The 13,001-nt window shown below is 39.0% G+C and overlaps 1 protein-coding gene across 1 annotated transcript in view; it reads left to right on the top strand.

Moving 5' to 3' along the window:
- The first annotated feature begins 273 nt into the window (after window positions 1-273).
- The window catches only part of Fbxl5 (F-box and leucine rich repeat protein 5), a 38,346-nt gene continuing 25,618 nt past the window's right edge, over window positions 274-13,001 (top strand). The window contains exons 1-3 of the mRNA XM_021210521.2: window positions 274-452; window positions 9,230-9,445; window positions 12,081-12,176. Of these exons, the coding sequence (XP_021066180.1) occupies window positions 369-452; window positions 9,230-9,445; window positions 12,081-12,176 (396 nt within the window). The 5' untranslated portion in view covers window positions 274-368. The remainder of the gene's footprint in view (window positions 453-9,229; window positions 9,446-12,080; window positions 12,177-13,001) is intronic.

Below are 13,001 nucleotides of genomic sequence, written 5' to 3'. Positions count from 1 at the left end.
AGAGCACGCAGGCTCGATCTGACCACGCTGGTCCCTGCCTCAGGGGCCAGGCGCCCGGAGACGCGCCCCTGAAGACCCCCGTCCTGGGACAGTGCGGTTTTCATTTTAAGAGATGAAACGCAAAGGTCCAGGGACGACCGTGCCCACCGGAGGAGGGAGCTCTGTGCCGCTCAGCGCGCGCGCGCGCCGGTCACGTGGGCCGCGGCACCGCATGGCGCCGGCCCGCGCGCCCCCGCGGAGCCGCCCGGGCGCGCGCGCCGACGGGGCGGGCGCATGCGCAGGGGGGCGCGCCGCCTCTGCCCCGCGGCGAGGGTGTCTATGGAGAGGCGGCGGCCGCGGCTGCTGAGGCGGACGCTGAGGCCGTGGCGATGGCGCCCTTCCCCGAGGAGGTGGACGTCTTCACCGCCCCACACTGGCGGATGAAGCAGCTGGTGGGGCGCTACTGCGACAAGGTAAAGGGGCGCGGGGCGGAGGGCGGCCGCGGAGGAGCGGCCGGGTTCCGGGCGGCCTGGCCTGCGTGCCTCCCGCAACCCCCGCGTTGGCGCCGCGCGAGCCCGTCGCCCGCGCCTCGGCACCCGCGCGGCTCCCGAACCTTCCCACCGGGGTCCCGGGAGCCCGCGCTGGCCGCGGTCCGGGACGAGCGCTCGCCGGACCGACCTGTGCCGGGGTGAGGGGCGCTCCCGGCCGTCCGGGTCGGTCGGCCGGCCGCCCGCGGGGTGCCCGCTCCGCGTCCGCAGGCCGCTTCTGCGGTTCCTCGCAGCCACAGCGCCGTTCGCCCGGTCCCTTCGGGCTCTTTTAGTCGCTTTGCAAACACTGCATCCTCCCTCTGGACCGCTTGACTTTGCTTCCTGGCTCCACAGGCAGCGTCCTGCAGCCCCCGGAGCAGGCTTTGCTTTGCACTGGTTTGGTTCCGTACACAAGCCTGGTCCACGGACTGGGAAGACCCGCACTCCTCTTTCCTGGTTATTCCTTTTTCCTTCCAGTTTTGATTTTTTTTCCTGGATATTTTATTCCTTGTAGATTTTGTTCCGAGGCAGCTGTTCCTCTGTCTTCCTGGACTTTTTACTGGAAGCAAATGAGAGGGGTGGGGGGCCCTAGGAAAAGTTGCCTTGCAGTGGAACTCACTTTGGACTTTTAATGGATGTAGCCGAAGTTGAAGAAACACTCTTGTGAAGATGAGCTGGGGACATTTTTCTAAGGATGCTTAAAACTCGGAATTGTCACTTTATGTTTGGAAGATCATATATGAGTAAATTCTGGGCAGTCATATGTTTTGCAAAAAAAAGTGAACCAAATAAATAGCTGTTAAGTAATTATTAACTTAAACATAAAAATAAATGGAACTGTCAGAGATTACGTGGAATTAGCACCACTACTAACAGAAAACAAGAATTGTCTTTCAATCTGGAGAGGTGCTAGGAAGGAGGTCAATGGCTTCACTGGTAGGCCAGGGGAAGACCAGCAATTTGAAGTTTCAGATCTTAGCATCTTGGTTGCACAACCCTCTCTCTCCCTCCATTTTGGAAAAAGAAAAACAAACAAACCAAAAAACCCAAACCCAGTCCTAAACAGGTGGACCTTTAACACCAAGACCATAGGCTCATGGTTCGCTACTTAGTTGCCTGTTACTTAACCAAAGCTCGTTGTTAAAATCCTGATGGCTGAACCCTAACTCAAATTGGAATCTCTGAGTGTAGAACCCAGATGTCAAGTACAGTTTAGAGCTCTCAGTGAGAGTGGGGCCCAGCAGCGGCGAGTACCGCGTTTCCAGAGGAGGCTTAAGGACTGGCTAAGCCTTGAGCAGAAGAGTATTATGTGCGGTATTTCTCATTTAGTGGTTGTGTCTTTTTGTAATCTCCCTACCTTTTGATTTTTTTTTTTTTATTGCACTATCCTTTAATTTCAGGAATTCCTCAAAAAGCAAAAGGGAAGTGAACTGAGGACTAATGGAACCCAAGGCTGTTCTATGGCTAGTTTTCTATGACTTGTTTTCTATGGCTAGTTTTGGGGAGAGGTAGTCCAGTCCCCCTGGTAATATGGGGGAAATGTTGTCAATTCATACATTTCCCTTGGTGCTTTTTATATCACTTCTCTTCTTCCTTCTATTTTGTTTTGGTTTTGGTTTTTTTCTGGTATGGTTTCTCCTATGTCTGGATCTTGTTCTATAGAGCAGGCTAACGAATTCACAGAGATCTGCCTGCCTCTGCCTGGGATTAAAGGTATGAGCTACATACCAGGCTTGTCTGTTTGTCTCTGTCTGTCTGTCTCTCTCTTTTTCTTTCTTTCTTTCTTTGAAACAGGGTTTCTCTGTGTAGCTCTGGCTGTCCTGGAACTCACTCTGTAGACCAGGCTGACCTTGAACTCAGAATTCCACCTGATTCTGCCAAGTGCTGGGATTAAAGGCGTGTGCCTCCATTAGGCTAATATTTCTTAAGATGTTTCACATTGTCAAAGGATTATGACCTTCCCAAATAATCAAAATTTGTATTGTAGTACCCAGTCTCTTTTTAAAATAATGAGGAAGTTGGTCGTTATTCTTTGGTTGGTTTGGTTCTGATGCTGTTTTTGAGGTAGTGTCTCCCCTAATACAGAGAACTCACTGTATTTCAGAGGCTGTCCTTGAACTCCTGATCTTCCTTCTAGATTCAAGAACTACAGGCATTTGTCATCACCCCGGGCACAGTCATTTTTGTGTCTCCTTTTTGAGAATATTTGAATAAATTTTGAAACTGCAGTTGACTTAAAAAACGAGTCAAATAAGATTATTCTCAGTAGTTAAAAGTTCCCGATTGAATAAACTAATTTAATAAAGCATTTTTAGTTTGGTATAGCTTTGGTCAAAATTGCCACTGATTTATCGCCAACACTGTAAAAAAAGTGACTAATTCTGAATTAGTTGAATATAATTAATGAGATTATCATATATATTCATCAAGAGTGCTAAAATTCCAGTTTTCTTAACTATGACCAAAGTAATTTAGTCGAGAAAAAAAGAACTACACAGGAATTTTCATCATTTCTCGGGGTTAACATGATCAGTAGAAGGTAGTCTGGAGGTCTGTGAGTGAAGAGTAGGAGAATGCATGTTTGTGATGGCGGGCAGCCTTAAAGGATTGAGAGTGGCTTTGACTGGTGTGTTCTCTCAGTGCTTGTCCTTTCCTTTAGCTGTGTAGGTCAAGGATATCAATCCAACAACCTCCAGTCAAATGGCAAAAAGACTAGTCTGGTTAAAACTAGATAGCTATAAAGTATATTATTTTACAGTATTCTAAGTTTTAACCACAAATGTCCAGAAACTATAAAGATTTCAATTTTATTCCCAGTATTGAACTTATATATTTAAAAAATGATTTTTCTTTAGGAGCATCAAGTCAGTTGTTCTATTATTTGAGCAATGAGTTATTCTTTAGTGGTTACAGATTATGCTAACTATTGCTGTATAATAGTTTATGTGTTGCCTGAGATTTTCTCATATAAAAAGGTCAACCAGACAAAATACAAGCAAGGAGAAGGGAAAGTGGGTTCAGAGTCTGAATTTACTAATGTAGTAGTTATTTACAAGTGATAGGTTTTCTCTAATGAATTGTCACTGAGTATATCAACCACACTCCCCACGCCCAGGAGTAGTTGGCTAACAGAAAACAGACTCCATAGTTTTTTGTTTTGTGTACATGTTTTGTTTTGTCTTGATGTTTTTTTTTTCTTATTTAGTTTTTATTCATAATCATAAACTTAACTTTGCAATCCAGCTAGACTTGAAGGGGAATGAGGAAAATATGGAACCCAAAGAACTTCAGTGAGAGCAGAGGTTACAGGACATTGTCTTGATGTTTTTGTCTCATGATTTTGTTAGTTTGTTGTCAGAAAAAGATGTTACGGAAAGGTTTCTTTATCTCTGCTGTGCAGACCACAGGCCTTTGGCGCAAAGCAAGAAGTATTGTTTGCTTCTGTGTTATGCTGGGGATTCATGGTCCTGGATTGGTTAGGTGAGAGCTTATGTAAGATAGTGATAGCGACTCAGAACTACCCAAATCAGGTTTAAGACTCCCAGCTTAATTTTCTTCATCAGAAGCTGAGATAGCTTTGGATTTGTTTTGTAACACTCTGCCAATAGTCTTGTTTCATAAGTCACTGACCCTCCAGATTGGAATATGTGTGGTAAAAATTTGAGGCAAATGGTAGATAATCCTTGCTCCATTTTTTTCACAATTTTTAGTATCTCCTTCAATCCTCAGCACATTCCATTAGTTCTTTTCTGTCTGCCCTGTAGTAGTTTCTGTTGGCATTGTGAGGCATGATTGCTATTCCTCAGGAGTTCACAGTTTCATATGCACTATCATATGTGCTAATACAGAAATCCAAAAAGAGTGCAGTGGGAGCAAACAAGAAGGTGCACGGTCAGGTCCACAGCAAGCACAGGGAGTAGTCTCTGAATTGACTTCTGAGAAAAGTTATGCGGTTCCTATAGAGATTCCCCCCCCAATATATATATATATATATATATATATATATATATATATATATATATATCTGAGTTACAAAAAAGTTGGAGGGGCTTGAGAGATGGTTTAGCAACTAAGAGCAGCAGTTGCTCTTCCTAAGGACCTAGCCTCTATTCCCAGTACCAGCACGCTAATTCACAATACTCTGTAACTCCAGTTCTAGGGAATCTAATGTTCCCTTCTATCTTCCATTAGCATCACATATGCATATGGTGCATAGAAATCCATGCAAACAAAACACCACCCTTACCTAAAAAAAATTAGTGGTGAAAGCAGTTAGAGGGTGCCTAAGTTTTTCAATTAAGGATATTAAAAGTGCCATCTACTTTTATCATTTATAAACAAGAATATTTTATAACCAAAACTAAGAAGAAAGTAAACACGAAATTGAATAGATTACTCTCTGAAACTTAAATGTAGCTTTATGGTCAGGTTCTTTCCCCTGTACCCCACTTTTCTACATACCTGTATTGGCATTTGGGAAGACTTAGTGGACATAATACTGAATCTTGAGCTGAGAGGGAGGAAAAGGGAGTTTAATGGATTCTTACTACGTACTAACATTATTTCTATAATCCTTACAAGAGCTTTGTAAGACAAGTGTTATCCCTCATTTAAAAGTGAGGAAATAGTCTTAGTGGTTAAATAACTTAGCAGCTCACTCGGCAATTAGAGCCTGAATTTTAATCCGAGAATTTTTTTCTCCCTCCGAAACCCATGTTTTTTAATCTTACCTCACTTGTTGCTTATTACTCACTCTTTTTAAAAAAAAGTTTATTTGTAGGTCATTTTTTCCATCTGTAAATTTAGCCAGAGCCTGTGTATCTCTGATTTACTGAAAGTATGATCTGGATAATTGGACAGAAAATAAAAATATGCATTCGGGGTGGTAATGTTTGGATTCCTGCTGTGCATTTTTGTACCTATTTTTTTTAACATACTGGCTTTATGTTACAGTTATTTTTGGCAATCAGTTTTAAGGCCAGCCTTTCTATCTTAGGCTGTACAGTATCTTGGGACAGAAAGACAATTATGCATTTTCGTGTGAAAACCACCGTTTTGTTGTTTCACTGATGTTGATTGTGTGTGTCTTGTTATATGTAGGGTCTTTGTTGAATGTGGTGGCCCCCAAAGTATCTACTTGTGCAGGCTACTAGTGAACTCTCATTCTACCATGGAGCATTGATTTCCACAGTATATCTTATGACCCACTAGTAGGTCATCAATCAACTTTGTGCATCAGAAATAGCATTAGAAAAGGAAAGTGGAAATGTAAATACATCCCAGAGTACAGAGGGAGATAGTTTCTCCTGAATTATCTTTGAAGTATTTGTTCTCTGTCTGGATTTCACTGCATTGTTTCATTATATTTTGTATAGAGAGAGACTACCAAGGTCCTTTGTAGTAAACAATATTTGGAAAACACTTGGCCTAGAGCAGCATTTCACAGCTCAAGCACTGTTGACATTTTGGGCTACATAATTTGTTGTGGGGGCTGGCCTCTACATTGTAAAGTGTTTAGCCATGTTCTTGGCTCATACCCACCCTATGTCAGTGGCACTTATCTATTGGTGACAAACTAAACTGTCCCCAGACCTTCCCTTTTATATCCTGGGGGACGATGTTCCTTACAGTGAGATCTTTGTTGTCAAACAATTATTCTGACCAGTTACTGTCTTGGGTCCAAAAAGATAGTTTTCTGTGTGGGATAGACATTTTATCTATGACATAAATTAGCTACAGAAGCTAACTCTATTATTGCATAGTTATTACTGTTGTTACATTGTTTTACATTGCTATTGCATTGTTTTACTGTGGAAAACAATGCTCCATGGTAGAATGAGAGCTCACTAGTAGCCTGCACAAGTAGATACTTTGGGGGCCACCACATTCAACAAAGACCCTACATATAACAAGACACACACAATCAACATCAGTGAAACAATAAAACGGTGGTTTTCACACGAAAATGCATAATTGTCTTTCTGTCTCAAGATACTGTACAGCCTAAGATGGGCTGTTGTGTGTGACCTAGCATTTTTTAGTTTATCTTTGTTTTTGTTTTGTGGTATTGAAGATTGAACTCAGGTACTTGCTCATGCTTAGTGCTCTACCACTGAGTTTCGGCATGGATATGCTTTTAACCTTTAAATCCACTAACTTCTGGTACCAAATTAGAATTACTTTTTATGTGGACAAAAGTTGATGTGGGTCATAGCTTAAGAACCTGTTTTCTCTTATCTCTTCTTTGTTTTTGGCCTTATTCACTATTTTATCAGAGCAACAAATAGAAAGAATTTAATACAAAGCTACTTTCTTTACCTATTCTATTAGCATTTTTTTTCTCTCCAGAAAGCATTTTTCAAATCTTACTATTCCCGCCCCCCCCCAGCTTTAAGGTATAGTTGATAAAGTCATATATATTCAAGATGTACAGTGGTATGGTATGCATTTACAATGTTTAATAATTGCCCAAATCTAATTGATTAGCTTATCCATTAACATAGTTATAATTTGTGTATAGGTAGATAGAAGAAAAACACATCTTAGATCTACTCTGTTAGTAACTTTCAAATACAGAGTAGTTAGCTGTAACTTTATTAACTCAGGAGTGTATTGTATACCTTTGGGCATTAAAAGTTTATGAAAGTGCTTTTATGTCCTATGTCTACTACGTTTCTTTTTCCCTCCTGGGGTTGAACAAAACTATCATGTAGTGCTTGTTGGGGGACTTTTTATTGCTGATTATATCCCTAGCCTCTAATAGTAAGACTTTTTAAAGCCCTCCCTAGCACCTCTCTCCAATTTAAGCCAAATTACCCATGATACTATTTGTATCTAATATCCTCCAATGCAGCTTGTTTTAATCTGGTGTGGTATATTTGAACATTTTAAAAAATCTGAAGAATATCATCAACTCTATTATATTGCTTTTAATATGGAAAGGAGCTAAGCATTATTTTTTACATTGTTTCATAGTTGTACACAAAAGAATATTTTGTGACATGTGAAAATTAAACTTCAAACTTTGTTGTCCTGGAATACAAAGTTTTATAGAAATAAAGTTACAGTCATTTGGTTACATATCTATCATATGTGATTTCTTTTGGGCTGTAGCAGCAGAGTTAAGTAGCTGGCGTAGGTTTATACCCTGGGACAATGAAAATATTTACTGTTTGACTACAGAAATGTTGTCAACCCCAGTTCTAGATGACTGGCTAATGTAGGATGGTTAACTATTCAGTATCTTCTCTTCTGTAAAGTGTCAACTCCATGAAGACAGAGATTCTTACTTTGTTCCCCGTGTATTCCCACGTACCAGGAACTATCTGGCTTATCATAATTGCTCACTGACTATGGAATAGAACAAAAAGTATCTGAATTTATAAAAATGAATATTTAATTTTTAGAAAATGGTAGGCATTTTGTTCCTAGTTAGCATCAAGCAGGGGGGAAAAAGACATTGAGAGACAAAAAGACATTGAGAGACAAAAGTTACCTAGCTAAATAAATGGTAGAGCTGGATCTCTTAGGGAATTTGAATCTATAGAACTCTGTAATCCTATTGCTGATCCATGCTGCCATTTAAGGAAGCTATTTAGTTTTGGTCTGGGTAGATTGGCTTTTCTTCAGTTTGAGTGTTTTGCCATCACACCACAGTTCTTGCTGTGAAAGGCCAGTAAAACAGCTTACAGTGCACTCTTTTGGAAAGGAATCCTCAGAGATTTAGTGTTAGCAGCATTTAACATTTGTTGTTAATTTATCTACCAGTTGTATTTAACCTAATTGTTTCCCCATTTAAAATGAATTTTGTAATTAGAATTGAACGATAGATGTTAGATTTAGTATAGATAATGGAAGGTTTGAATATCACTTTGAGTTTATTTATTTAGGCAGAATCTCTCTACATAGCCTTGGTTAACTTTTTATTTAGAGCAGATTGGCCTTGAACTCACAGAGATCCACCTATCTCTACCTTCAAAATTCTGGGATTAAAGGTATCTCAATGTGCTTGACTTACTTTAAAATTTTAAACATTTCTTTGATGTGTGTGTTTTAAATAATTGAATTTAATTTTCTATTAAGTGTGAAAGCTTGGAGTTACACTAGAATGGTCATTTTCCTTCCATTGAATGCTCCAATTAAAAAATGATGGCACACTTAATATTATGTCAGTTTTCTTAAAAATATACCTCTTCTCTGGGTGTGTGGGCTCATGCCTTTATTCCCAGCTCTTGGGGTGCAGTGGGTCTTTGTTGATTTGAGACCAGTCTGGTTAACCTGGACTATCTAATAAGACCCTGTTTCCAAAAACAGTGTTTTCCAATGTTTAAACTATAGAAGCAGTAAGCTTCTTCTCATGTATGTGCCTTTGGTGTATCTGCTTCTCTTTATGACACCCAGAGAGTAATGGAATTTCAGGCTGGCAGGGAACTGGGTCTGATAGATTTTATTTAAATAAAGTATGTGATTCTCCCCCACCCCCTTTTTTCTGTATTAACCAAGTACTCGAGAATGCAGCCTTCAGCTTCCTGGTCTAGGGTACTTTTAAATCTTACAACTATAAGTTGCTATTTTATGAATTTCTTTTATTTGTAGTTTAATGTAATCATAAAGGAAATATCTTTTTAATGAACAAAAATTTAGGTGTACATTTGAATTATATCTTGTTTTACATCATTTCATGTTTACATCTATTAACTATATCTTTTTAAATTTTTATTCAGCTTTCTAAAACCAACTTTTCCAACAACAATGACTTCCGTGCTCTTCTCCAGTCTTTATATGCTACTTTCAAGGAGTTTAAAATGCATGAACAAATTGAAAATGAATACATTATTGGTTTACTTCAGCAACGCAGTCAGACCATATATAATGTACATTCTGACAATAAGCTCTCCGAGATGCTGAGTCTCTTTGAAAAGGGGCTGAAGAATGTTAAGGTAAGTTGTAAAAATTGATATGTAATGATATTGTAATTTTTATTAGCAACTTTAATAAGTGATATTATTTATGGAAAGATACTTCATTTATTTGAGATGGCTAGGAAGGCTGGTCATGAGGAATGGTTACAGTGAAGGTTTATAGCAAGGTGAACATAAGAGAGAACGTGAGGACCAGGAGGATTCTTATTGAATCAGCTCTACCGGATTTTTGCTGAAGATAGGCCAGGGAATTAATCCCGGGCACTCTGGAGGCAGAAGAAAGGGAATCTTTGTGAGTTTAAGGTCAGCCTGGTCTACATAGTGAGTTCCAGGCCAGCCAGGGCTATATAGGGAGCCCTGTTTTCAAACAGAATAAAAATAACAAAATAGAATTGAAGGTGGAAAATGTAATTCAGTGGTAGAACTCTTGCTTAGCATGAGTAAGGCCTTGACTTCAGTCTGTAGCAGTGGGAAAAAAAAAAAGAAATAGCAGCTATAGTGTTCATTGTATTTTATTTTTCCCTATTGTAGGAAACTGACTGGTTAAAGAAGACAATTTCAGTTGTATGGCCCGAATGGTGACAACTTATTTGCAATCCCAGTAGTCAGGAGGGTCACTAGTTAGTTCAAGTCCAGCCCAGCTGGGGTACAGAGTGAGATTTTATCTTAAAAACAAAAGATAAAAAAATAATAAAAAAGAAAATGAAATGGATTTAGGAGTATAGTTTAGAATAGTGATGCATGTACATTTTCTTAATTATATTTGTCTTATACAGTATTTGAAAATTAACCTTAGTTTAACCCTTTCAGTTCAGTGTAGCACAGTAGTAAGTCATAACTCTCATCAGGCCACCATATACCTTTTACTTAGGCACTTTGCTTTAGAAAAGTGATTCAGTAAGAGGGGAGATTAATTTCAAAGGTCAGAAAACACTCAAATTGAAGACCATTATTAAGAAATTCTACCAGTAGTTTCTAGAAGGAAGAACACTACATAGATACCCAGAGGAGATATAGTTGATTAGTAGAGGGAAGAATACTGGGTAGTAAGAAAAAGGAGATTTCTTTTGTATTGAATACTCCTTTGTATGCTCTATGTTTTGTATCATACTCATGTATCAAATAGTCAGTGATTTCTGAACCAAAGTAGTGATGGTTAAAAATATAGGGAAGGGACATGCTTGACAATTATGTATGACCTAAGACTAGTGGAATACTAGGACTATACAGAGTGGTAGAAGAAAAGAGAGAGAGAAGTGAGAGAGAGAGTTGTACTGGACTTTGTATGTGGAAGGGAGCCAGGGATTAAGGCTTATCCTGAACTGCTTAGTAATACAAGTGTGCGTTATTAATAGGAGGAGAAGGCATTGGTGGGTTTGAAGAACAGAGTGAGGTAGTGTGAAAAGCAGATTTGATGATTACTAGCATATAAGTGGAATTGGAAGCCATACATATGGATGTGTTTAAGGGATATGTCAAAATCTCAGCAGAGTTCAACAATGAACTGAATATTGGAAAGTAATTGAATACATTATCTAAAAGAAAAATCAGGTCAAGACAGAGATAAATTAGTACTTGTCTTAGTTACTTTTTTATTGGTGTAATAAAACACCATGGCCAAGAAAACTGAGAAAGGTTTATTTAGAGCTTATACCTCCTTCCGTGTGTGTGTGTGTGTGTGTGTGTGTGTGTGTGTGTGTGTGTGTGTGAGTGAGCCGGCAGGTATAGTGATTGGAGCTGAGAGCGAAGTACTCAAATCTTAAACCACAAACAGGAAACTTGAAATGAACAAGTAGAAGTAGACTGAGCTTGAAATGAACAAGAAATGAGGAGGATTTTTAATCTCTTGAAGTCTGTCCCAAGTGACATACTTCTTTCCGCGGGGCCACATCTCCTAATCTTCCCAACAGTGCTGCTAAGCAGGTCCAAAATTCAGATACCAAAGCCTCTGGGGAACACTCATTCAGATCACCACAGTGCCATAGTTTTAAATATTTCATTATTTTGAATGCTTCCTGTATTTTTACATTGGAAAAGATGGATAAATTACAGAGAGGTTTGATTTTAATTCACATGTGAAAGAAATGTTTGACTCTTGAGAGGTGTCCAGAATTAGAATGATTAAAGTGTGAATTCCTTGCCTTTAGAAATGTTGATATTAATATTTATGGCCTGTTAGGATAACATAAAATATAAGAACTTTATAGTATATTTATAATATATTTTAAAATTCTTGCTCTATTTTAATAAAATTTAAAAACCAGAATTGGAGTTAGTAGGGAACTCAGAGCTTGTTGGTTCAGGGCTGTGTGTGGGAGGCGATGTGCTAAGGCTGAGTGTAGAGTGTAAACACGTTAGCAAGTGCTCTAGCACTGAGCTGCACCCTGGCTCCAATGCTAACAGAAAACTAAATGGACTTCCTGTGATCAAGCAGTATATAATGAAGCAAACCTTTATACATTATAGTGAAACAGAACTTACATATATTTGAGGCAGGATCTTACTCTGGAGCCCTGCCTGGTCTGGAACTTGCTATGTACATGGCTAGGCTGACCTCAAATTTAGAGAACCATTTGTTCCTGCTGACTGAGTTCTGGCATTAAAGATAAGCGTCTCTACTTCCTGCTAAATGTGTATTACTCTTTGTTTCTAGAATGAGTATGAACAGTTAAATTATGCAAAACAGCTGAAAGAGAGATTGGAGGCTTTTACAAGAGATTTTCTCCCTCACATGAAAGAGGAAGAAGAGGTAAGTAGAGCTTTTCTTTGTTGTGATTTATATTCGTAATTTAACAGAAGATACTATTCTGTGTTAAGTTCCTCAAAGTAAGAAGGAAATTGCTGTTGATAGAATCAGCTGTTTCTTCTTGGGCACAGGAATGAAATCCAGTGGAATTATAAAAAGCATAGCTTTAATTCTTTAGAAGGTTGCTACTTTTACTGAATGATTTTATTTACTTAAATATATATTTAAATATTTACTTATTTTATGTATATGAGTACACTGTCGCTGTCTTCAGACACACCAGAAGGCGGCATCGGATCCCAGTACAGATGGTTGTGAGCCACTACGTGGGTACTGGGAATTGAACTCAGGACCTCTGGAAGAATAATCAGTGCTCTCAACTGCTGAGCCATTTCTCTGGCCCCATAAGTATATTTTTATTTGTGATGGTACAAATAATACATTTTAATAATACATTTTCATAATTGTCACTAATTTTTCAGAACTTTTAGAAGATTCTGTAAGTCTTTAAATATTTTCTTTTTTTGCCAGGTTTAAAGAGTTTTAGCGTTTTTTCGTGAGTGGACTTAAGTAATTAAATAGTGGCTTTAAATGTATCACTGTTGCGCCTCACATACATACATTAGCATATCACTAACACTGCAAAACAATTTGTTTTCTTTGAGTAATAAAGGATGATTAAGTATCCAGTGTGAGAGACAGAGACAGTATCCTATGAGGACTGCTTTCTTTCTCTTTAAAAGATCTATTTTTATTTTACACGTGTGAGTGTTTTTTCCTGCATGTTTGTATGTGTACTTTGTGCTGAAGGACAATGTCTGTTTTCCT

The sequence above is a fragment of the Mus pahari genome, chromosome 13 (genome assembly GCF_900095145.1).
Source record: "Mus pahari chromosome 13, PAHARI_EIJ_v1.1, whole genome shotgun sequence".
In the NCBI taxonomy this organism is placed as follows: Eukaryota; Metazoa; Chordata; class Mammalia; order Rodentia; family Muridae; genus Mus; species Mus pahari.
The sequence above is the reverse complement of the archived record's forward strand: the minus strand, read 5'-3'. Positions and strand labels throughout refer to the sequence as shown.